The following is a 24,156-nucleotide window of genomic DNA, read 5'->3' on the forward strand; positions in this document are numbered from 1 at the left end:
AGACAAAAGTACAGGTCTCATATCGGCTGGTTCGAAGTTGGTAAAACAAAGTTATTAGGTCGTGAGTTAGTGCAATAGGCTGTAGAAAAGGTAAAAATGATTCGAAGTCAATTATTGACCTCTCAAAGCAGGCAAAAATCTTACTTGGATAATCGACGACGAGATTTAGAGTTCATTGTGGGAGAGTGGGTATTCTTGAAGGTGTCGCCTATGAAAGGCGTGATGAGATTTGGAAAAAGAGGCAAACTCATGCCCCGATATATCGGACCATATCGAATTATTCAGAAAGTCAGTCAAGTGGCTTATAAGCTTGAGTTGCCCCCAAAATTGGAAGTAGCGCATCTGGCATTCCATGTGTCCATGCTTCACAAGTGTTTTAATAATCCATCCTGTATTGCCCTATTAAAGATATTCAAGTCATAGAGGACCTATCTTATGAAAATATTTCGGTGGCTATCTTAGATCGCCAAGTTCGTAAGCTATGAACCAAAGAGGTAGCTTCAGTTAAAGTGCTTTGGAGAAACAAAAATGTTGAAGAAATGACATGGGAGGCTGAAGAAGATATGAAATCCAAGTACCCTTAGTTGTTCTACACTATGGGAGGTAACGATGAGATTACTACGGTGGACACAACCCAAAATGACTAAAGAATTTTACAAGGGTGATCACGATTCAACATTCAAGGACGAATGTTCCAAAGGGGGGAGGTGGATGATGTTACACCCAATTGTTGTGAAAACAAATCCTTGTTGTGAAAGTGCAATCTAGAAAATCCAATTACTCATTTGAAATATATACCCCTAACTCCCATCCTAGCTCCTAGTGGATTCGACCCCGACTCCTAATTGAGTATTTATTATTGCATACGATTGTTTCATATCTCTATTGAGGTGTGCTTTGGACGTGATCAATTTTTGGCGCCATTGTCGGGGAGTTAAAAACGGTGTTAGCTATATATTTGGGTGTGTTTTTGGAATATCTTCTTTTCCTTTTGTGTTTCTAACTTGTTTGAAAAATCGTAGGTACATCCATGGCGAACAATGAGCTCAAAAATTTGCCTTTGGGGGATGTGGATGTCGAGGATGAGCATGTTGATGAGGTTCCTCTTGGACCTCAAGCCAATAGAAGAGGCCGAGTGCTTCATGACAGTGTCCCCGCTCCACCCCACCTCTACCACGAGCGGCTCCACACCGGATGTTACCCAATGAAGGATATGCTAGTGCAATAGTCCCTACCCGTATTAGGGCGGGAGACTTTCAAATCACCAATGTGATGCTCAAAGACACTTTGCTATAGCAATGAGGTTTCTTCACCGGTGCTCCAAGACAAAATGCATACAAACATTTGAAGGGGTTTGTGCACACTTGTTGGGGAAGAAAACAAACAAATGTCTCTGAGGATGCATTGAGGCTAAGGCTTTTTCCCTTCTCTCTACGAGGGAAAGCTTTAGATTGGTGGGAACGTTTGCTGAACCATTCCATTCACACTTGGGATGAGTTGGCGGAAAAGTTTATCTCTAAGTTCTTCTCTCCGGGGCACATGGCTACACCACTACTCCAATTTCCTTGGTTGTTAGAATTCCAATTGCCTTGATTGTTTTGAGGTCACCATTGTTGTTGGGTTGGGTCTTGGAAGTAGTTTTGTTTCCCTTGAAAGTTATTCACATATTGAACCTCCTCTTCTTGTTCATAGTAATAATCATCTTAATCAAAACCACTATCCTCTTTCACATAATTCTCTACTCGATGTTGCACTTGTGGACCCTTGGTCCTTCTCTTGTTCATTATCATGTTCACTCCCTCTATGGCATTGACTTGCTTAGGATTTTGCACTTATTGAAGTTTAGCCTTTGCTAATTAATTCATGGTGGTAGTCAATTTGGCAATGGTTTGCCCATAGTCATGTAACTCTTTGTGAAGGTGGATCACGTCCGGATCACCTTGTGGAACATTAGCCCGGGATTGCCACGCCGATGATGTTTTCGCCATTTCATCTAAAATCTCACACGCCTCCGCATAAGGCGTTGTCATGAAGTTTCCACCATCAAGTTGATTCACTACATATTGGTTGGTTTTGCTAATCCCATGATAAAAAGTTTGTTGAATCATATTCTCCGTCATATCGTTGTTGGGACATTCCTTCACCATTGTTCTATAACGTTCCCATATCTCGTGTACATTTGGCTCTTGCTTGAATGCCAAAATCTCATCCTAAAGCACAGATAATTTGATTAATTTATCATGGAATTAAATAAAGCATAAGTTAATGGATCATCTAGTTCAGCAAAGCACAGAGAAGCATATAATTTCCCCTCCCGAGCATGGAAACCTTGGCACATGCCTATACACTCGTCACCTCGTATATGTATCACCCCTGCATGTAGCAAACAATATTATTTAGTAGGAAATATTTTTTCAAAAAATCTAGGAATAATACTTACCTCAAACAAGCCAAATCGATACACTAGAAGCGTCATCCTGCACGAATCGACCACCAAAAGACTCGAAACTAGCTAAAAGTAAGTCAAAATCATCAAACAATACCATAGGAATCAAACCCAAACGATATAGCTCAAGTCTTTAGTCAAATACTCAAATTCAACCAAAAAGTCAACCCGGGTTCGCACCCCGAAATCCGTAAAAACTCACAAATTTCGATAACCCATTTGCATACGAGTCCAACCATACTAATTTCACTCAATTCGACTCTGAATCGGTGTTCAAATATCAAATATTCACTTTAGAATAGTTTTGACAAAAAACTCTCAATTTCACTCTTAGATTCATCAAATTAAATGAAAAAAATCGAAGATCGAATCATATAACATAATCAAAATCGAGTAAACAAATACTTACCCCAATGCATGTGCTGGAAATCCTCTCCAAAATTGCCCAAATCTGAGTACAATCAAGGGAATTGGCATAACAATAACAATCAAGGAAATTGGAGTGGCAATAATCAAGGAAATTGGGGGGAGGGGGGGGTAACAATCAAGGCGGATGGAACAATAATCAAGGAAATCAGGGGTCGGGTTTTCAAAGGCTCCGATGTATTGAGAACATGTTCAAGCAAATAATGGAAATGAATGCCGATTAGGATGCCAAACTTTCCCCACACAACACATCGATCCATAATTTAGAAGTTCAAATGGGGCAAATCTCTCAAGCTCTAAATTCTCGTCCTAAGGGGGCACTGCCAAGTGACATGGTAGGAAACAACACGGGGCATTCCATGGACATTACTACAAGAAATGGAAGAGGTGGGAATGCACCCACCTCAAGTCAAAAGCAACTTGTGGATGATGAGCAAGTGGTACAGGAAGAAGAGGCCCCGAACAATGTGGTGCAATCAAATGATGAAGTTCGGATTGATATTGATGATAGTGTGGAAGAGACTCAAGAGGAGGTGAACCCGTCTAGGGATCACATTATTGACATACCGGGGCCGTTAGTGTAAAAGGATAAGGCACCATTGCCTAAGCCTCCACCTCCATACTCTCAAAGACTTGCCAAGAAAAATGGTAAGAATCAATTCAAAAAGTTCATTCAAATAATGAAGAGTCTCTCAATTAATATGCCATTAGTTGAAGCTTTGGAATAAATGCCCGGTTATGCAAAGTTTATGAAAGATCTCATGACAAAGAAGTGGTCAATGAATTTTGAAACTATCAAACTCACTCATCAAGTGAGTGCAATTGTGCATTCAATGGCTCCTAAGTTAGAGGATCCCGATGCTTTCATGATTCATTGTACTATTGGAAGTGCCGAGTTTGCTAAAACTATTTATGATCTTGGGACAAGTATCAATTTGATGCCCTATTTATTTTTCAATACCTTGGGAATTGGGAAACGAAGACCCACCTCTATGAGATTGAAAATTGCCGATCACACTATGAAGAGACCTTTGGGTGTGATTGAAGATGTCTTGGTTCGTGTTGATAAATTCATTCTTCCAGTGGATTTTGTCATTCTAGATTGTGAAGTTGATTATGAGGTGCCGATTATTCTTGGAAGACCTTTCCTTGCTACGGGGAAGGCTCTTTGTGATGTTGAAGTCGGAGAACTCACCTTCTGGGTGAGTGATGAACAAGTGGTTTTCCATGTGTGTAAGTCCATGTGGCAACCAAAGAGCAATGAGATGTGCTCTTTTGTGGACTTGGTGACCGATGCTATTGTTGATGACACAAGTGCTATGATCAATATTGGCGATATGTTGGAGGATGTCTTGCTCAACTTTGATGATGTCAATATGGGTGGCTACATGGAATGTGTGAACTCTTTACAAGGAATGGGGTCGTACAATTATGCACCCCGAAAATTATTTTTGGATCTTGAAAATAGGACAACTCCTCCTACAAAGCTTTCCATTGAAGAGCCTCCTTCCTTGGAGTTGAATCCATTTCCTCCACATCTTCGGTATGAATTTCTTAACCCTTGTTCTACTTTACCGGTTATTATTTCCTCTTATTTGACTAACGTACATTGGCGGTGCTACAAAAGAGGAAGAAGGCTATTGGGTGGACATTGGCGGATATTCGGGGAATAAGCCCTATATTTTGCATGCATAAGATCAACTTGGAAGAAGGCGCCAAACTATTTATTAAACATCAAAGGAGACTCAATGAGGCAATGAAAGAACTTGTCAAAAAGGAGATTATCAAGTGTTTGGATGCCGGGGTTGTCTACCCCATCTCTGACAGTTCGCGGACTTCTCCGGTTTAATGTGTCCCAAAGAAGGGGGCATGACGGTGGTCACCAATGACAAGAATGAGTTAATTCCTACAAGAACAGTGATCGGATGGAGGTTATGTATGGACTATCACAAGCTCAACAAAGTCACAAGAAATGATCATTTTCCACTTCCTTTCTTAGATCAAATGCTTGATAGATTGGTCGGCCGTGCTTTCTATTGCTTTCTTGATGGGTATTCGGGCTAAAACAAAATTCTTATTACTCTGTAGGATCAAGAGAAAATAACATTTACTTGTCCCTATGGCACTTTCACCTTCAAGCGGATGCCATTTGGTTTGTGCAATGCACCAATGACTTTTCAAAGGTGTATAATGGCTATCTTCACGGACATGGTGGAGGACTATCTTGAAGTCTACATGGATGACTTCTCGGTGGTTGGAGATTCTTTTGATGATTGTCTTGAAAATTTGGATGAAGTGCTGGCAAGATGTGAAGAAACAAATTTTGTGCTCAATGGAAAAAGTATCATTTCATGGTCGAGGAAGGCATTGTCCTTGGTCACAAAATCTCAAAGAATGGAATTGACGTTGACAAGGTAAAGATTGAGGTGATTTCTAAACTTTCACCTCCATCTTCGGTGAAGGGTGTGCGGAGTTTCTTAGGCCACGCGAGGTTTTACCGTCGTTTCATCAAAGATTTCTATAAGGTGGTGAACCCGTTGTGCAAGATTCTTGAGAAGGGTGCTAAGTTCAACTTCGATGATGATTGCATGAGAGCTTTTGAATTGTTAAAGTTTAAGTTGACAACTACTTCCATCATCAACGCTCCAAATTAGAGTGTCCCTTTTGAACCCATGTGTGATGCAAGTGACGTAGCGGTTGAGGCTGTTTTGGGGAAACACATCAACAAGATTTTTCACCCGGTCTACTATGCTAGTAAGACCATGAATAGTGCCAAAGTCAACAACACCATTACGGAGAAAGATCTCCTTGCCATTGTGTTTGCAATTGAGAAGTTTCTCCCGTACTTGATGGGTGCAAAGGTCATTGTCCACATGGATCATGCGGCACTTTGTTATCTTATGAGCAAGAAAGATTCCAAAGCTTGGTTGATTAGATGAGCACTTTTGTTGCAAGAGTTTGATATTGATATCCAAGATAGAAAAGGGAGTGAAAACAAAGTGGCGGACCACTTGTCTTGTATGGAGGAGGAAGGGAGGCCGCATGATGGCCTTGAAATTAATGACTCCTTCCCCGATGAGCAACTCTTGGCTATTTCGATGAAAGAGGTGTCATGGTTCGAGGATCTAGCAAATTCCATATTTGTGGAATAATCCTGGTTCTCTTCAAACCAAAGGAAAAATCTCAAACGAGATTGTCAAGAATATTATGGGAATGAACCATACCTTTTCCAGATTTGTATGGATGGAGTGATTAGAAGATGTATACCAGAAGAAGAGCAAGGTAAAATTCTTGAGCTTGTCATTCTTCGCCATATGATGGTCATCATGGTGGAGCAAGAACGGCGGCCAAAGTGCTAAGTTACGGTTTTTATTGGCCCACTCTTTACAAGGATGCTAGTGAGCTAGTGAAAAGATGTGATGAATGTCAACATGCCGATGGAATCTTAAAGAAAAATGAAATGTCTCACTACCATTTTATTTTTGATGTGTGGGGTATTCACTTCATGGGTCTTTTTGTGAGTTCTTGTTGAAACACCTACATCTTGGTCACAGTTGATTATGTTTTCAAATGGGTTGAGGCCATTGATCTACCCAATAATGAGGCGAGAAGTGTGGTGACGTTATTGAAAAAGAATATTTTCACAAGGTTTGGTACTCCGCGGGCTATTATAAGTGATGTGGGGTAACATTTTTGCAACAAGGCTTTCGGCATTTTACTTGGCAAGTATGGTGTTACTCATAAAGTCACAACTCCCTATCATCCACAAGCTAGCGGTCAAGTGGAAGTATCCAACCAGGAGATAAAGAGTATTTTGTCCAAAACGGTGAATGCTAATAGGATGGATTGATCCAAGAAGCTTGATGATGCACTATGGGCTTATCGGACAGCTTACAAAACACCTATCGAAATGTCGCCATACCAGTTGGTGTTCGGAAAAGCTTGTCATCTTCCTGTGGAACTAGAGCACAAGGCCATGTGGGCTCTAAAAAAGTTGAATCTTGATTCGTATGTAGCCGCTAACTTGAGGGTTGCACATTTGAATGAATTGGATAAGTTCTGGTACCATGCTTATGCAAGTTCATCCCTGTACAAAAAAAAGATGAAATATCTTCATGACAAATATATTTGGAACAAATAGTTCAAGGTGGGCGATCTTGTATTTTTGTTCAAATCAAGGTTGAGGATGTTTCCTGGGAAGCTAAAGTCTAAATGGAGCTGTCCTTTTGAAATTGTGGGTGTGACACATTTTGGTGCATTGGACTTGAAGAACAAAAACAATGAAGTATTCCGAGTCAATGGTCATCAGGTGAAACACTATTTGGGAAAAGTTGGAGATAGCCACGTCGTGGCGGTCATTCATTTCAATTGATAGTATTCCACGGACATTAAATCAGGCGCTTCTTGGGAGGCAACCTATATTTTTTTTCTTTTTTTCTTTTGTAGTTAGGTGTTATTTTTATGCTAACTTGATTTGAAGTGTGCTAAAGAGCTGAATGTGACTTACAAGAATTGTGGAAAAAAATCTGGCTAAGTGTCGCAAGAATTGAGGACCAAAGTTGAATTGTGCGGACCGCACATTGATAGTTGCTGCAGCAAAATTGCACTGTGGCCATAGAATTAACTTGCAGACCGCACAAATGAAGGGGTGCAAAATGCAAACTCCCTGAAGTTTAGTCTGTCAGAATAATGGTCGATGTGCGATCGCAAGAGGAAATCTGCAGCAGCACACAAAATTTTGCGGACCGTAGATGAAGAATCTAAACCAAAGACCCGAGTAACAGAGTGCGGGCTGCACTTGAAATTGTGCGGCCGCACTCGCCTTCTCCTCCCTTAGCCGACCAAATGGTATAAATAGAGGAACTAGGGCATTTCTTAAGCTTTTTCACTCTCTGAGCATAAAAAAATAGTCCTCTGTTATATTTCTTGGTGATTTCATCTGTCCACACACCCAACAATTTGGATCACTCATTCACATCATACCATTCACATCTGGTATGCTTAAATTCCTGGTTAGAATTTTTCATGTTTAGTTTAATTTGTAGTTGTTTTAGGCCATTTGTCAGTAGAACTCAGTTGTACATCCATTGTGGGGGTAAATATGTAGTGGATTAACTAATATATGCTCATTAGGGACTGGGTCAACACATTTTCATGCCTCAATGATGTTACCATGTCGAATTGTGCACAAAAATTGCAAAACCTAGAATGACCCAACTGAACTGTTCGAAGTTTTTCAATTCTGCGGCCGCAGAACAACCTTTTTACTGTCATCAGAGAGTCTACACTTTGTGACTCAAATGTGCAGCCGCATGTCTAATTGTGCGGCCCACATAAATCATGTTGCGGCCATACATCATCCAATTCTCTGTCATCAGAGAGTTGGCATATTTTGGGTTTCCGAGTTGCGGCCGCAGATGACAGTAAAACTTTTTACGGTTGTAAAACTAAATTGTGCGGTCCGCAAGGCCTCATCTGTAGCTGCAAGAAAATTGTGTGGACCGCAGATCCTTATCCTACAAACATGTTTAAACTGTGAACCTCACTGTGTTTCTTGGTGTATACTTGCATATCTCCTTGTACGTCTGAGCATTGAATTGCAACTAACAATCGCCTTTGCTTGATACAGATAATGGTTCGATCTAGAGGCAGAGGTAACACTTCTAAAGGGAGGAGTGAACCTTCTAGGGGTCGAGGCAAGAGTGCCTTACCCCTCGGCCAACAAAGGACAATAACAAATAAAGCTATAACCGTCAGAGGGAGAGGTGCAGATCTCTCCAAGACGAGCTCTTATGTCAAGTCTAGGGAAGCATCAGAGGGCAACTCAACTTCTGTTAAAGAGCAGCCGGCTGTATAGTCAATGCCACAAGGGAGATACCAACTCAGGGACGAGTCGACCTCATCTCATAGCACTTCTGAGGGATTGGAAAGTGCTAGTTAGACTTCTGAGCCATCAACTACAGTTGTTCCTGAGGCACAAGATACACCAGTTCAGGATATCCCCGATGATGGCAGAGGGGGAGATGCTACAGCTACAGGCCTTGAAAGGTCAAAGAAGAAAGAAGTCTGGGAGGACCATTTTGTCAGCTTGGCCGTCTTCACCAGCTTTCGTATATGGTGGCCAGTGAGGTGGCTTACTCTTGAGCGATATTTTCAGTTAAAAGTTTTGGAGAGGTAGGATTGCCATTGGGGTTCCTATCCACAGGAGCACGCTGAGCTTTGAGGCGAAGGGGTAGCAAACCTTTGTCTGCAGCAGACTGGACCCGTGCCAAAATGAGACTTACCTTCCGATTCCTCGGGCAGTCTTGGTTGCTTCTATTATGGCCGGGTACCCTATCAATGTGGGGGCCGTGATGTCGGCCAATATCTCAGTGATTTCTCGATAATATAACTCGTCCTATCTGTATCCCAACACTATCACAGAATACCTCACAAATGCAAGGGTAGAGCCGAGGGATTATGACATAAAGGTGAAGCCGAAGAAGCCTTTTACTTGGTATTCACTGATGGATGCGAACAATCCGAAGAAAAAAGTTCAGCCTCCTACCACTGCGGGCCAGTCTGATGAGCCAGCCATGGTAGCTGTTGAGGCAGGTGATGTTCTATCCACTTCGGCCGTGCCTTTCTCCAGTTTCGCAGCTATGCCTCCGCCATCATCCACAGCCCCTACTGCAGCTCCTTCCACAGCTTCAACTTCGGATTTGAAGCCGGTGCCCATGCCTACTGTCCCAATTTCTGCATTGCGAGTCTCCCAGATATTTGCAAGCCTCAACAACTAGATGCAGACAGCAACTGCAAAGCAGTCTGACTTATCCAGTACTATTGTAGCACAGTCTACTGCTCAGGCACCTCAGTTTCCCCTGACAGTTGAGGAGACATTGAAGAAGATCCTAGAGAACCAGAATACCATTATGGCTACCTTGGTACAACATGGGTCAGTGATCGAAGAGCTGGGAAAAGAAGTAAAGAAGATGAGAAAGTCCCAGGCCAGCAAGAAGTCAGTGGACAAGCTCCGGAGACAGGTGACCAAGCTTTATGTAGCTGGAGATCTCCCCTTCGACATGCTGATTGAACCACACCATTCAGGCCCAGATCCTACAGCACCAGCAGCACCGGTGGCACCAACTGGCCAGTCTGAGGAGCCAGACTTTGCTACCGAGGCAGTGCGTCATATGTTCACCAACCTAGCCACACCCGGTGTTGAGGATGATGAGATTTAGTTGGATGAGACTGAGGGCAGTGACATTGCTGGGGATACAGAGATGTCTAAGGAGCCATAGGAAGTTTTCTTCACTCTTTCCCCTCTTTTTCTCTTATTTTGTTAAGCATTGGGGACAATGCTTATCTTTATTCGGGGTGTGGAGTTTATTGATCATATTTGGTACATTCTGAGACATTTAGCCTGTAATAACTTGATATTAGTTTCTTTTTTATTATTGTGTATATATTCTCTCTCTTTCTTTCATTATGTGTATTTAGTAGTTTTTGTTTATTAGCTTCTTTATTTTTGTTTCTTTGTTAGTTCTTAGTTTGATTTAGTTAGCTTCTTTGTTTGATTTAGTAGCTTCTTTTTATGTTTTAGTAGATAATAAGCCTTTAGTTTTCTTAATTTCATGGTTCTTTCCAAAGGTAGTTGTTGTGTGAACCGGGTGGCTCGTCTCAACGATGGATGGCGTGACAACCTTTTTAAGGGAATGAGACTATTTTTGGTGCTTAGGTAATAATAGTAGTAGTACTGAATAAAAAGACCTAATTAATTCATGCTCTAAGAGTCAAACATTCTTCAATTGGTACAAACACACTTAACTACGTGCTTATGGTTAGAAACAAGGTTTCTGAAAGAAATATCTCTAGTTAGTGACTTTATGACTCTTGTGTTGACTTTGGAAATCATCGAGTGGTTTAATTGGACCATAGTGATTTTTAAACTTGAATGTGGTCGTTGTGGACCCTCGACTCTGTCCTCTTTAATAATCCGGTTGCGTGAGGGGTGAGATGAATTATTGCTAGTCTAAGTATCCGTGCGAAGGGTCTAGAACTTGCCCCGAATGTGTTTCAAGGCGAAATCCTAAGTTTTGCTTGGTTTGAAATGTGATTGTAGGCCCTCCTTGGCCCGTTTGAGTTATATTGCCAACCAATGTCATTATCCCTAGTCAACCCCTTTGAGCCTCTAGCCTTTCTCATTTAATAACCATGCTACAAGCCTTTACCCATTTTGTCATGACCCTCTCTTGGCACCCGAGCTTTCCTTTACACTCTTGTAAAACAAATGGCTAAAAACTAAGTTTGGGGGAGAGACGAGAAACTTGAAAAAGGTATCAATGCACAAAAAGAGAAAAGAAAAGATGAGAAGGAACGGCAATAAAAGAAAAGAACAAAAAGAAAAATGCAAAAAAATGAATAAGTGGAAGAGTTGAAGGGATTCAAAGAGAGGTAATGATCCCAAATATGGAGAAATCAAAGAGGGAGAAAAAGAATGTAATGATCAAGAAAGAGTGATGTTAAGTCTCTCTAATCCCCAAAGGAAAAGAAAGTGCCTCAAATAATTGGCAAAGTATGAGCCGAGAAATGAAAAATGGAATGCTTAAAGAACGGTGTAACCACTTACCTATACTGTATCCAACCCTAGTCCAAAAGCCTTCATTACATCCTGAAAGAAGTCCTACTTAATTTCAAGCCTAGTGAGCTTACATTAGTGGCGATCTACATGAGGGGCAAACGTATGGTACTTGAAGTCGTACTTGCGACATTCTCTTGAGAAAGATGAGTGAACCTTTCATAAATTTTTGGATTGAGTGTTAAATTTCTTAAGTGAGGTAGGCAAATGGAAAGTAGAAGAGGAAGAGTTTGGAGTCCACCATGACCTACATGATAGAGCAAGAGTCCTTGATGAGTAAAGTCAATTCTTGAAGCTCAAATGTCACATTAGAACTATATGTGCATGAATGTTTAACTTGTCGCCTTATTGATAATACATAAGTAGTGTGGGTAACTGTTGGTCCCAACTGATGTGTGGATGGCTCACCTTTGACTCGCTGACATGACCTTTAACTTTTGGAGGTGGGAACTAATTTATTTGCTTGAGGATAAGCAAAGACTTAAGTTTGGGGGAGTTGATAAGTGGAGATTTTGACTGCTTATTAGCGCCTTTTAGCTTTTGTTTTAGTCCAAAAGCATTGAATTGTGTTCCCGAAACTAATGAAATTATGCAAAATTGTAGGTATGCTTAAATTTTGGTCTCCCAAGATAAAATCCGACTCAAAAAGGAGTGTTCGCAGAAGCACAAATATGCGATCCGCAGAAGAAATTGCGGACCGCAGAATTTCATCTGCGGCCGCAAACCAAGGAGAAAATTTTAGTAGAACTTTGCGCAAAGTGCGAACCGCATATTAATTGTGCGGCCGCAAAACTAGGCTAAGAGTCGAAGATCAGAGAGTATGCAAAAAAGACCAAGTCCAGGAGCCCTGTGAATTGCGGACCGCACAAGAATTGTGCGGCCGCAGAAGAGTTGCCTTGCGGCCGCAACCCAGAAATGTGCGGCCGCAGAAGATTGCCTCGTGGCCGCAGTTCGAAAATGTGCGGCCGCAGAACTCCACTTCCTGCCAGATGAAGAAATCTGTGGACCGCACATGAAATTGTGCGGCCGCAAAACTTTTCGAGGGGTATTTTTGTCCGAGATTTTTAATCTTGTATAAATAGACGAGTTTCACAAAATTAGGTCAAGTTTGAACATCTGAAGTTGTTGTAGCCATTTTTCTTTACTACTTTAGGAAGTTTCACATTACTTTGGTATATTTAGATTAGATTTAATCATTTTAAGCTACCATTATGAGTTTAATTAGTTTTTCTTCCTTATTTTCTTCAAATCCCATTATGAGTAGCTAGACCTTTACTAGGATTATGACCCAACCCTAGTATGTAAACCTTATGTGTATCTAATTTAGTACTTATTTATGATTGTATATTATTTATTTAGCTTAGTTCATGCTTTAATTGTAGAATTAATGATTGCAAACATTAATTCATGCCTATTTGACTTAGTCTCTACTTGAGAAAGAGGGACCTAGTCTAGGATAACTTAGCTAATAAGGAATTGGGTCAATTGAGAGATTAATTAACTTAATTAAAGGGTTTAACCTAGAGATAGTAATAACCCGACTTGAGCTCTTATCAACTATTTTGGGTGATACCCATTTGGTCTTAAGAAAGCCAAATTGGGCAAAAGCATTCTCTGATCGAGAGGTATAGAGTGGGTAATATAGAGTTGAGAGCTATAATACACTCCAATCAATAAAACAAGCATTAACGTCTTTATCTCATTAGGCTAACACCTAGATTATGGTCACAACCCTAGGTCTTTTACCCATTTGGAAAAACCTTAAAAACAATTATCTCTAATCTACTTTCTTTATCTTGGAATCATTAGATTAACAATAGAAATAGAAAATAAATCCTTGTTGTGAAAGTGCAATCTAGATAATCCAATTACTCATTTGAAATATATACCCCTAACTCTCATCCTACCTCCTAGTGGATTCGACCCTGACTCCTAGTTGGGTATTTATTATTGCATACGACCGTTTCATATCTCTATTGAGGTATGCTTTGGAGGCGATCGTCGGGTACGATACCTATTGTGCAACCACTGATCAGTTGGGTATGATGAAACATGATATGTGATGTGAGGTTACTGAGTCCTCTCGAGGCCGACTACACCGAGTTCTTTTGAGGCCGGGTACAATCGAGATATCCTGAGGTTGGGTACGATCGAGACCTCTATGAGGCCGGGTACAAAGTGATGTGATATAAAATAATTATAGAGCCCTGTGTGGCCGGGTACGACCGAGTCCTTTTGAGACTAGGTACGCCGAGTTATGTTAAGATCGGGTACAACCGAGATCTCTTGAGGCCGGGTACGATATGCTACAATATGATATGATGTGCCCAAAGAGCGATTGAATGGTACTATATTATATATTTAACGCATAGCCCCAATGAGAAGTCTTGCTTTTATAAAACTTGCACATAGTTATGGTTCATGATTTCCACAGTATATGCCATAGTGGCTTGTTCTCAGTATTCAGGTTGAAGTGATGTATTCATACCTCTTATGTTATGTCTTTGAATTACGTAGCTTATCAGTATTACATACTCGATACATTTTTCGTACTGACACCCCTCTCTTTTGGACGTTATATTCATGCCCACAGGTATAGATAGGCTTGGTGACGTCCCTCCCTAGTAGGTTGTTCGCTCTAGCTGTTGGTTGTCGCACTCCACTTCTCCGGAGTAGATGTTCAGAAGTCGATAGTTATTGACGTATATGTTCCAATCATTTTGGGTATGGTGGGGCCTTGTCCCGACCAAGTTATATATTTTTGGCACTCTTAGAGGCTTGCAGAATAGTGTTCAAATGTTAAAGATTTCTCCCATGGTCAGTTATGATCATTTAAGTTCTGATATCGTACTCGGAGGCCTTGTTGCCCCAGATTTCATTGAATCAGATTTCCTTGAATAGTCTAAGTATGAGCGTTGGTTTGCATGGACCTTCGGCCGTCGTGTGTCGGTCGCACCTCCCGAAGTTGGGGTGTGACAATCCACCCCTCCGTTCTTGCTCATATTAACATATAATAATATACATTAGGGTAATCTATCAACTCAAATTAAAGTATATATAATACTTCCTCCGTCTCAATTCATGTAAACCCATTTGAGTGGGCATGAAGTTTAAGAAGAAAAAAAAAGAACTTTTGAACTTGTGGTGTAAAATGAGGCACATACATTTTGTGTGATTATAAATCATTATATAAAGGTAAATTATTTTCAATTATGAAAATGAGTTATTCTTTTTGGTACGGATTAAAAAAGAAATAAGTTCAATAAATTGAAATAGACGAGTACTAATTAAGTACACGAACGGATAACTTATGTCCTCAATCAACCATATAAGCTGCAACAAGCAGAATCTTAGCATGTGGTTGAAGGACATTTATACTGATAATACAAGCTAGAAATTAAATTGTAACAGAATATATTTTCTCCCAATAGTGTTGTATTATTGTAGAACACAATCATAATTCCTTAAATTAATGATCAAGTCCGTGATCTAGAGCTCCATTATAAAAAGAACAATTAATGTCTAACATGGTTAGTACTAGACAATAAGTTATAAAGTTGTTTCAATCAAATCAATCAAAAGAAGCTGCCTAGATTCAAGATTGTACCTAGACAAGAACCAACCTAAGATTCATTTGGAACATCACATACAAAATTGTGTATGGTTTTAGCTTTTTCTGTTTAGAAAAGAAGCTTGCACTTATAATGGAAGACGACACAGAAAGGCAAAAAAGATAAGATAGAAAATGTCTGGTTTAATCGGTTAAAAAGAAGGGAAAAATCCAAGACCCAGCGCTGATGCATTTGGTAGAGGTCATACTATTGAATTCCAAGTCTTGTTCCTAGTATAAAAGTCTTCTATTAAGAAAAGAAAAGAAAACGTTTATTATCTGTTAGTTTAACTGCAAACAGTTCTTAATTTCAAAGATAATTAATTTAACTTTTATGCCTTAATGGTGTAAAAGAATTTCTACATTAGCAGATTATCTTAAAAATAACTACAGGCAATAAGTTGCTCATAATTTGCGGAATTAACAATTCTGATAAGAAGTCTGAATTTTAGAACAAAGAAATTGCTTAAGGGTAAAAGTATGTTGTTCTTTCTTTTCTAACGATTTTCCTCATTTAAATTGGATAGGGGTAAGAAGGAGACGATAGAAGAGAAAAGAAATTTTTGATAGGATTGAAACCAAACACCTAAGTGATATATGTAAAGTTAGATTGCAAATTTCCATTTCCCATCATTTCGAACATTAGGAATCACGATCGTAAAAGTTAGTTACCCAACACAATTACTCAAATGTAAAACTTCTCATTCTAATCCCATACAGAAAAAGTGAAAATTTATGACACATTGACAGCTCTAGCTAGTAAATCATCGTTGTACTACAAAATTTGAAATAACAATCATATTATCAAATGAGATCAAAAACCTCCGTGTGATATTTCAACACTAATAGTGGAAAACAAACATTATCCGGCATATCTGGTTCTATAAAAAGTTAATTCTTTAGTGGCTTAGTCAAATTAAATAAAGCAAGGATTGGCTCCTAATTAAAGTGCTAATTGTTTTCACTCCACATCAAGTAATTGTTTTTTTTTTTTCTATTACAGTTCTTACTTTCAGCAAAATGATTGTAGTGTGAAAAATTAAAAAGAATCTGCAATTTTGAAAAAGAAAAATGATAAATAAGGGATTAGTATTAGAATGTTATACACTCAAGTTTGTTTTAATATTTTTTGACTTTTATAGTGAATATGACTGTTATACGCCTATAACAACATTTAGCGTTTAAATATTTTTTTGGTTGTTATAGAAAAACATTATTCAAAAATCAATTATTTTTCCTTTTTAAATGTTACATATAAAAGATAAAAAGACTAATCAAATTTAAATCTCAAAAGATATACATATTTCACTAGTTAGATATTGAAGAAACCTAATACATTATTAATAAATTCATAACTATATATATATATATATATATATATAAACTCCAAGTCAGACATTTTAAAGCTACCTAGAAAAATAAATCATTTCAAGATTGATGGAAGAACTTTGTAATTGTAACTTGTTTCATAGATTTCATTCTCTTACTAATATAACGCTTGAATTGGCGAAAGTTCGTGTCCAAATTTTCAGCAAAAAGGTATTTTTTCTCTTGAAAACAATCTAAGAGCTTAACAGTTAAATTTTTTATCTGAATATTTTTTGGAATTTGTCTAATAGAAAAGGTATCATGTGCAAATCTTCAAATCTTATATATTATGCAAGATAAAAATTTTGTTTAATGAAATAGATTGTGTGCATATTTTTAGAATTATTAGAAATCTTAAAGATTTTACATGGCTGTTATAGAGAGATAATTTTAAAAAGAGCGTTCTACTATAAATATAGTTATTGTTGTTATAGGTAAAAAACTATTATAGAGAGGTAAATATAACTTAAAAATCGGTTCTGCGAAAAACTTGGATTTTATAATAAATAGATATTATATAAGGATGATGTTATAAAAATATTTGACTGTAGTAATGTTTAATTGTTTATGTCACGGCTAATCATGAAGTCATTCTAAGGACCTTGTAATGCGCTTGGTCACGTAAATGGTTTTAGTGATTAATCTATATCCCTCTCACAATAATTTCCATAATCATGCCTCATAATAATCTATAACTTAGGAGTCGAACAATCATAAATTCGATCCCATTTCAATAATGTCACTTTAATTAAAAAATCTTTCATATCTCTCGAAAAAAAAGGTGATGTGACATTTATGACATTAATATTTATCTTTTCCCCTTGTTTCTATCGAACAGAGTTTCCTCTCTTGAAAAATCAAAACCATTATCTTGTTGATTGAACAAAAGAAACAAGGACAAGCATATATTGTCCGACAAAGCAAAATTACGAGTATAAAGGGAACTTAAGAAAAAGGAAAGAGCAGTAGAGTAACGTTAAGATATTCTCGAAGATAAGAACCATTTAACCCAATACCACAAAATAATAAAAGATGACAATGGATGAAATTTATTTACCCTTATTTAGATGTTTCAAATTTGGCTTTAAAATAAAAAAACTTTTGACAATGAGCGTTTTCTTCGAGTTCCATGCAACATAAATTTGAATTAATTAGATCAATTAACTCCGAATGATTATAAAACAATATATAAAAACGAAATAGTACTAATTAATAATGAAAGGCTATTCTATAATAATAAAGTATGATGCCAAAAGCATAAAAGAGAATCCTATATCTTTTTTCCTTTACTTTTCTAGCTAGTGCGGCTTCGTTTTTGAACATATTTGGAGGTTTCTCGACCATCCTCACTTACTTCTTCTCTATCCACCATTCTTTTCTTCTTGTGATGAGAAAGAATTCTTTTCATAAGGAAATTACACTTTATTGTTCATTCATCACACGCAACCCCACATCACATCAATCATAATCCTGCATATCTAATTGGAAGAGGGCCCCTCATTATTTGATTATATTTATGAAAAATAATTTATTAAGTGGATGATAATTGACTTTAGATGATCAAATCCAGAGTATAATACAGATAATCTTGTCTGCATAAAAAAAGGTGCATTTTTAGTTCACTAAATAAATATGGAAACTAAAACAAATTCCATGTAAAAGTAAATTCATTTTTTAGATTTATGTATTGGTTGTAAACACTTTATAAGTGTGTTGACAATAGGCTCGTGTAATTTCTAGTGCATGATAAAAGCCGTATATGTAATCATGATGACCCACCCAAAGAATGAGCTTTCCCGTGCGGTTCAAAATCGAAGCGAAACCGTTAACCGAATCGAATCAATGACTTATTAGTATCGGATTATTGGGATAATGGATGGTGAACGAATTGAGATTTTATAATTAGCAGCTTAACGATTTGGGGGCGGATTACTCAATTTTCTTATCGAATAAACCGTTAACCTGTTAAGAATTTTTATATTTACATTTTTACTTGTATGTATATAAAGTACTATTAAAACCCTAAATGGCTAAATCCCTAATTTCTATTTTCTAATTCTCAATTGTTTGCGGTCACCAAAAGCAGAGAAGTCGACAGTCTCGTCTCTCTTGAACTGAGAAGTGAGAACTAATAAGTCGAAAAATCAAAATCTTAATGATTAATACGTGTATGTCTGTATGAGTAGTCTTGATGGTATTAAACATTTAATTAATATGTATATAACAGTGGGAGTAGTCTTGAAGACTCTTCAATTAAAAAATATCGTTTGGTTAGATCTTAGATGGTATTAAATATTTGGTATTGATTTGAAACTGTTTGGTATTGATTGAATGATTGTTAAAAAAATTTCCATTTGGTTTAGCCGATAAGCCGCCCGATAACCCCGACAATTATTAATCTGATACCAATCCGCCAGTTATCTTATTGGATGGCTAGCGAATTACTATATTTATAATCCGATAACCGTTAAACCAAATCGTTAAGCGTAATTATCGATCCGATCCGCTCGATAAGTACCCCTACTTTCATCCCTTCCGAAGCAAAGGAGGCAAAACGAGAACGTTAATCAGATACTTAGGGAGTGGGAAAGCAGCATAAAAAGCTGGAAAAATATATAATCATAGAATTATTAAAGGATGTTATTTCAATGAAACAAGTTAAATTAAATTAAAATTGATTGGCTCTAGGATTGAACCAAACTTTTATAACCATTCGATAAAAGATGGTTACATTTGATTACATCAATAATTCGATTTTTCAGTTGTCTAAAGAAAATAATGAAAATTTTAACTTTATTTTCTTTAAGTAGGAGTAGGCTAGGACCGCACTGAAACAAGGAATATGATATGTCACTATGAACGGAAAATAAGGGATATGATATGCTGTGTTCTTATGTATTCCTCAATAGACAACAAAAGGATGTTGAACACTTTTGTTTTATGATTTTCGTTTTTTTTTTTTGTCTCCTTTAACATTCTCTTTATATATTTTATTTTTTTATTTGATGGTAAGGTGGTAATAGGGAAAAGGAGAAGGAAGCATTTGGTGGTGAATATGAAACTTTCTTTTGCACTATGCCTTGTGAAAAATGTGTTGCATATTAAATTTGAAATCTAACCATTATTTTCTTTTTAATTCTTCATCCAAATTGAAAGACATTTTTTACACCAATACTGACTGAAAACTGAAAAGATACAACAACAATTGCAACAAAAGAAAAATAAAATTATTTCTTGATTTTTTCAATGTAATAAAAATAGAAAAAAGTAAATAATTTTACCCTTCATATTGTTATGACACGTGTATTTCTACGCATCTCCCAATTCGTGACCCTTACGTTGTTTCTATTTCTTTATTTTTAATTTTCCCTGCCACATAAAGTCCTCTTTATAAAAATCTACTGTAGGAAACTCCATTTTCATTCGACCCCTCTATCTCCCCTTTCAGCAATTCAACTAATCCTTATGTATATATATAGATTATACAGTAAAAAACAGTGGTTCTTGAAAATTTCTTACTATACAGTATACCCTCTTGGAAAGGTATCAATATCCCTATTTTCATTTTCCAAAAAGCCTTTTGAGTACTTCTAGAAATTTCTTGGACAGAGTTTGCTTGTGTGTACAACTTGTGTGATGACACATGTTATTAACTTGTTGTTTCCCTATGACTCTTTTTTGGCCTAGAAATACACAGGAGTATACGCCAAAGCCTATCTATATCTTTTTTTTCCTTTCTAAATTCTAACTTCAAAAACTCATCTCTCTATTTTTGTGTTTGTAACAGCAAGAAGGGGATACCCTTTTTTTCTTTGGTGTCTTGTATTATAAATAAAGGTGAGAGCTTTGAGTTGCAAATGATGATAGGATTAGGAGTGGAGGAGTTGAGCTTTGAGAAGCTGATGGTGAACAATAATAACAGTGGTGGGGGTTGTAAAATGGGGGGTGGGGGTGTGATCAGAGAGTGGAAGGATATACCTATGGAGTTGTTGTTGAGGATAGTTGCACTTGTGGATGATCGGACGGTGATTGTGGCTTCTGGTGTTTGCAGTGGATGGAGAGATGCTATTTCTTGGGGCCTCACTAACCTTTCCCTTTCTTGGTATATGGCTTCATCTCTTATTATTCCTTTTTTTGAACAAAAGTTTAAGTTTTTACTATTAGATTGTGTGTTTTGCTTCTGGAATTCTGGTACTTTTTACTTGATGTAGTGGATGAAGGGCAATTCTTGTTTTTCATTTATCTGATGAAAAAGATGGTCTTTTGTTGAAATCAGGGGAGTCAAGTCAGCACAGACTGATTACAGAATGAAAATCTACAATTTTTTGTGTACTGAACTATCTTGGTCCTATTTGCCTGATCAATTTATTTGAGAGACTATAGGTTTTCTTTGTTTCTTTAACTTTTCTGGGGAAGAGTTTTGTAAAAGTTGTTGAAAAAAACCTTTGAGTTTTAATCTAAGATTGAATGTTAAAGGGTTGACTGAAAATTTCCCCTATTAGGATATGCAAGTGCAAGACTTGGATGAGAAAGTTGAGTTGATAGTCTTGCACTTTCATCAACGGATTTGGGGTAATTAGAAACAATAGGATGGTGATTAAAAATCCCATAGGTCTATCACATGTGTTTATATTTGACATGCCCCAAATATGATAATATAGTCATTAATAGCATAATGGTTACAACTGTGCTCTGTTGCAAAATTGGCCTCTTTTTATCTCTATCCTGGACTTCTGGAAGACATATTTATGTTTTAGTGCTCAGAAGTTTCGAAAAGGAGAAAACATAATGGCATATGATTGTGCTTTGCCTTTATTTCAGTTTTTTTCTTTCCCTTTTTGGGGGTTTTATTAGAATTTGGATTGGTTTCGCTATCTTGCTTGCTGGTATTAGTATTGTGGGAGGTGATGGAATTACATAGATTTTTATTATTAGAGAGCTGGACTCATGTACGACTATCAATTTAAAGCTGATGTTGACCTCTGATAAGTATGAGGGATTTTTCCTCTGGTTATTTGTGGTGTATTTCCTGAGATTCTAACTTCTACAGCAATTTTTTTTCCTCAGGTGCAAGAGGAACATGAACAACTTAGTGCTGGCACTTGCACCCAAATTCACAAAGCTGCAGGTTCTAACTCTTCGACAAGATTTACCACAACTTCAGGATAATGGCGTAGAGACAATTGCAAATCACTGTCGTGAACTTCAAGACCTTGATCTTAGCAAGAGTTTTAAGCTAACTGACCGTTCCCTCTATGCTTTAGCTCACGGCTGTCCAAACCTCACGAAGCTGAACATCAGTGGGTGCTCTGCTTTCAGTGACACTGCTGTTGCATACCTTGCTGAGCGTTGCAGAAAACTAAGAGCCTTGAATCTTTGTGGCTGTGTTAAAGCTGCAACTGATAAGGCATTGAAGGTATATGCCTCGAACTCTAAAATGTGTTATTGTTAGGAGTACTTCAAAAACCCATTGGTAGTTCTAACTGAAACGGATGTTATTACTTTGTGCAGGCTATTGGTTATTACTGTAACCGACTGCAGACGGTGAATCTAGGTTGGTGTGATAAAGTTGGTGATGAAGGTGTAATGAGCTTGGCTTATGGCTGTCCTGATCTCAGAGCCCTTGATCTGTGTGGCTGTGTTCTTATAACAGGTAAGACCTGTGTCTGGTAAGATTTTATCTGAATCTTTCCTAAAATATCCATGCTCAAGAATTTAAGGTGTGTTTACTACTAAGCTGACTTCTATTAGCTTTATGCCTAACTTGGCAAAACTTAAAGTCGTATTCAAGTATTAAGTTTTATGTATGGCACACAGAGGTGGAGCCATGATTTGAAGCTTGTGGGTTCAGAATTGTATTGTAATCCTTTTAAGTTACTCGGTTCTAAATTAACGATTTGTAGAAATTCAATGGATTTCTTAAGACAAATATAGGATTTGGACCAAAGCTATTGCATTTGGCCGAACTCATAATTCGTATTCTAGCTCCGCCCCTGATGGCACATCTTGTCAAAGAGAAGAATTCATTTATGCCCTATTAGTAACTAACTGGCAGGAAATATACATGCAAGAAATTGTGCCCTAGGAAATTTGTGTAGTCTTCCTGTTGCTTAGTAGAGCTGTATTGTTGTGGAAGATATCTTTCAGATAAAATTCAATCAGATTGTCTCCTATATTTCTTCTTAGGATCGTTTTGTTGTGGAATTTCATGATCATTGCACTTAAACTCGTTGGACCGATATTCACTAGAAAGGTATTCGGGGATGCTGCTGCTGCATCGATCTCCTTTAAAAGTTCTGAGGCAGAGTTGTTGATGCCTCCATTTGGAGTCATCTTTTTGATTTGACCATCCATCTAACATGTCTAATCTTATATGCTGCAGATGAGAGTGTGATTGCTTTGGCGAACAATTGCCCTCACTTGAGATCCCTCGGCTTATACTTCTGCCAGAACATCACAGACAGAGCAATGTACTCTTTGGCCCAGAGTCGGGTCAAGAACAAGCACGAGATGTGGGCGTCTATGAAGAAGAACAGGTACGAGGACGAAGGGCTTATGAATCTAAACATCAGCCAGTGCACTGCTCTCACACCTCCTGCTGTCCAGGCAGTGTGCGAAGCATTTCCTGCTCTTCACACTTGCCCTGGGAGACATTCCCTCATAATTAGCGGCTGCTTGAACTTAACGTCGGTGCACTGTGCATGTTCTGTCCAAGCACACCGTGCACGCGTTCTCCATCCAGCTCACTGAGTGTTGGTTGTATGGAGGAGAGATTTCCAACTCCAAGTTCCTGGGCCTCCAAGTTGAACGCGGCCTTGTACATATTTGTTTGTGTAAAAATTATGCTGGACATTCTTGGCTGTATAAGCCAATCCGTTCTGTTTGTTTAATCTTTTGGACTGATAACTTGTTGGTTTATGTTATTCTGACTCCTATCATGTGTTTAAATGTTTTGTGAAAGACTTCTATTTCATGCTTCACCCCTAAAACATAAGGAGAAAAAAGCTTGATATGTCATGTTTCAAAATGGTGGCAATACCTCTGGACTTCAATTGATAATCTCACACCTTAGTTCGAGTTTAAAACAGAAGCAGAAAGTTCCATCTCGAATCATGCCTAGTTACAACTTGCATATCAAACAAATGGCTTAGTTGTTTTATTAGAAACAAAGTAGAAGATGTTGAATTGAAGTTAATGTTTTTTTTAAGACGTAGACATTGCCTTAACTTGCACGTCATTGATAACATAACATCAGACTTGTCTCTTCCTCTAGATTTTCAATGCTGATGTGAGAATGTTTGTCTTTTATTGAACCGTATAATATACTGTATCATCAGGTTTTAGAAAAGGGTGTCACGATGACATAAGTGAGAAGAGGATGTAAGTTGTAGAAATAAAGTAATTCGGAGTGGTGAAGAGCTGATGTTATGTAACTTAAAGTTTTAAATGTAGGTACTTTTAGTAAATGAATATGATCTTAATTAGTGAATGGTGGCTATTGCTTAATATTGTTGGTTTGAAACATGCTCGTGATTAATTTTTTTTCCACAATTTTGGTAGTTTTGAACGGTTGAGGGAAAGCTCGTAATAACTTCGGCCAAGGGAAAACAATCTTTCTTTCTGGTGTCTTTGTTTTACTAAAAATTAAAGGAATTATTGTTCTGGTGTGTTAATATAATACACAATCCG

The 24,156-nt window shown here is 37.8% G+C and overlaps 1 protein-coding gene across 1 annotated transcript; it reads left to right on the top strand.

The window, feature by feature from the left end:
- The first annotated feature begins 20,047 nt into the window (after positions 1-20,047).
- Positions 20,048-23,390, top strand: LOC104086244 (F-box protein SKP2A-like). The gene is made up of 4 exons (XM_070199968.1): positions 20,048-20,569; positions 21,535-21,883; positions 21,979-22,120; positions 22,850-23,390. Exons 1-4 carry the CDS (start codon positions 20,325-20,327, stop codon positions 23,215-23,217), a joined length of 1,104 nt encoding a protein of 367 aa, XP_070056069.1. The 5' UTR covers positions 20,048-20,324; the 3' UTR covers positions 23,218-23,390.
- Positions 23,391-24,156: the final 766 nt, after the last annotated feature.

This window comes from Nicotiana tomentosiformis, chromosome 4 (genome assembly GCF_000390325.3).
Source record: "Nicotiana tomentosiformis chromosome 4, ASM39032v3, whole genome shotgun sequence".
Classification (NCBI taxonomy): Eukaryota; Viridiplantae; Streptophyta; class Magnoliopsida; order Solanales; family Solanaceae; genus Nicotiana; species Nicotiana tomentosiformis.

Excerpts from the sequence above, each read along its gene's own strand:
- LOC104086244 (XM_070199968.1), top strand. The coding sequence starts at position 20,325 with ATGATGATAGGATTAGGAGTGGAGGAGTTGAGCTTTGAGAAGCTGATG. Across the intron at positions 20,570-21,534 it reads ACTAACCTTTCCCTTTCTTG|GTGCAAGAGGAACATGAACA; the intron begins GTATATGGCTTC and ends TTTTTTCCTCAG. Across the intron at positions 21,884-21,978 it reads CAACTGATAAGGCATTGAAG|GCTATTGGTTATTACTGTAA; the intron begins GTATATGCCTCG and ends TACTTTGTGCAG.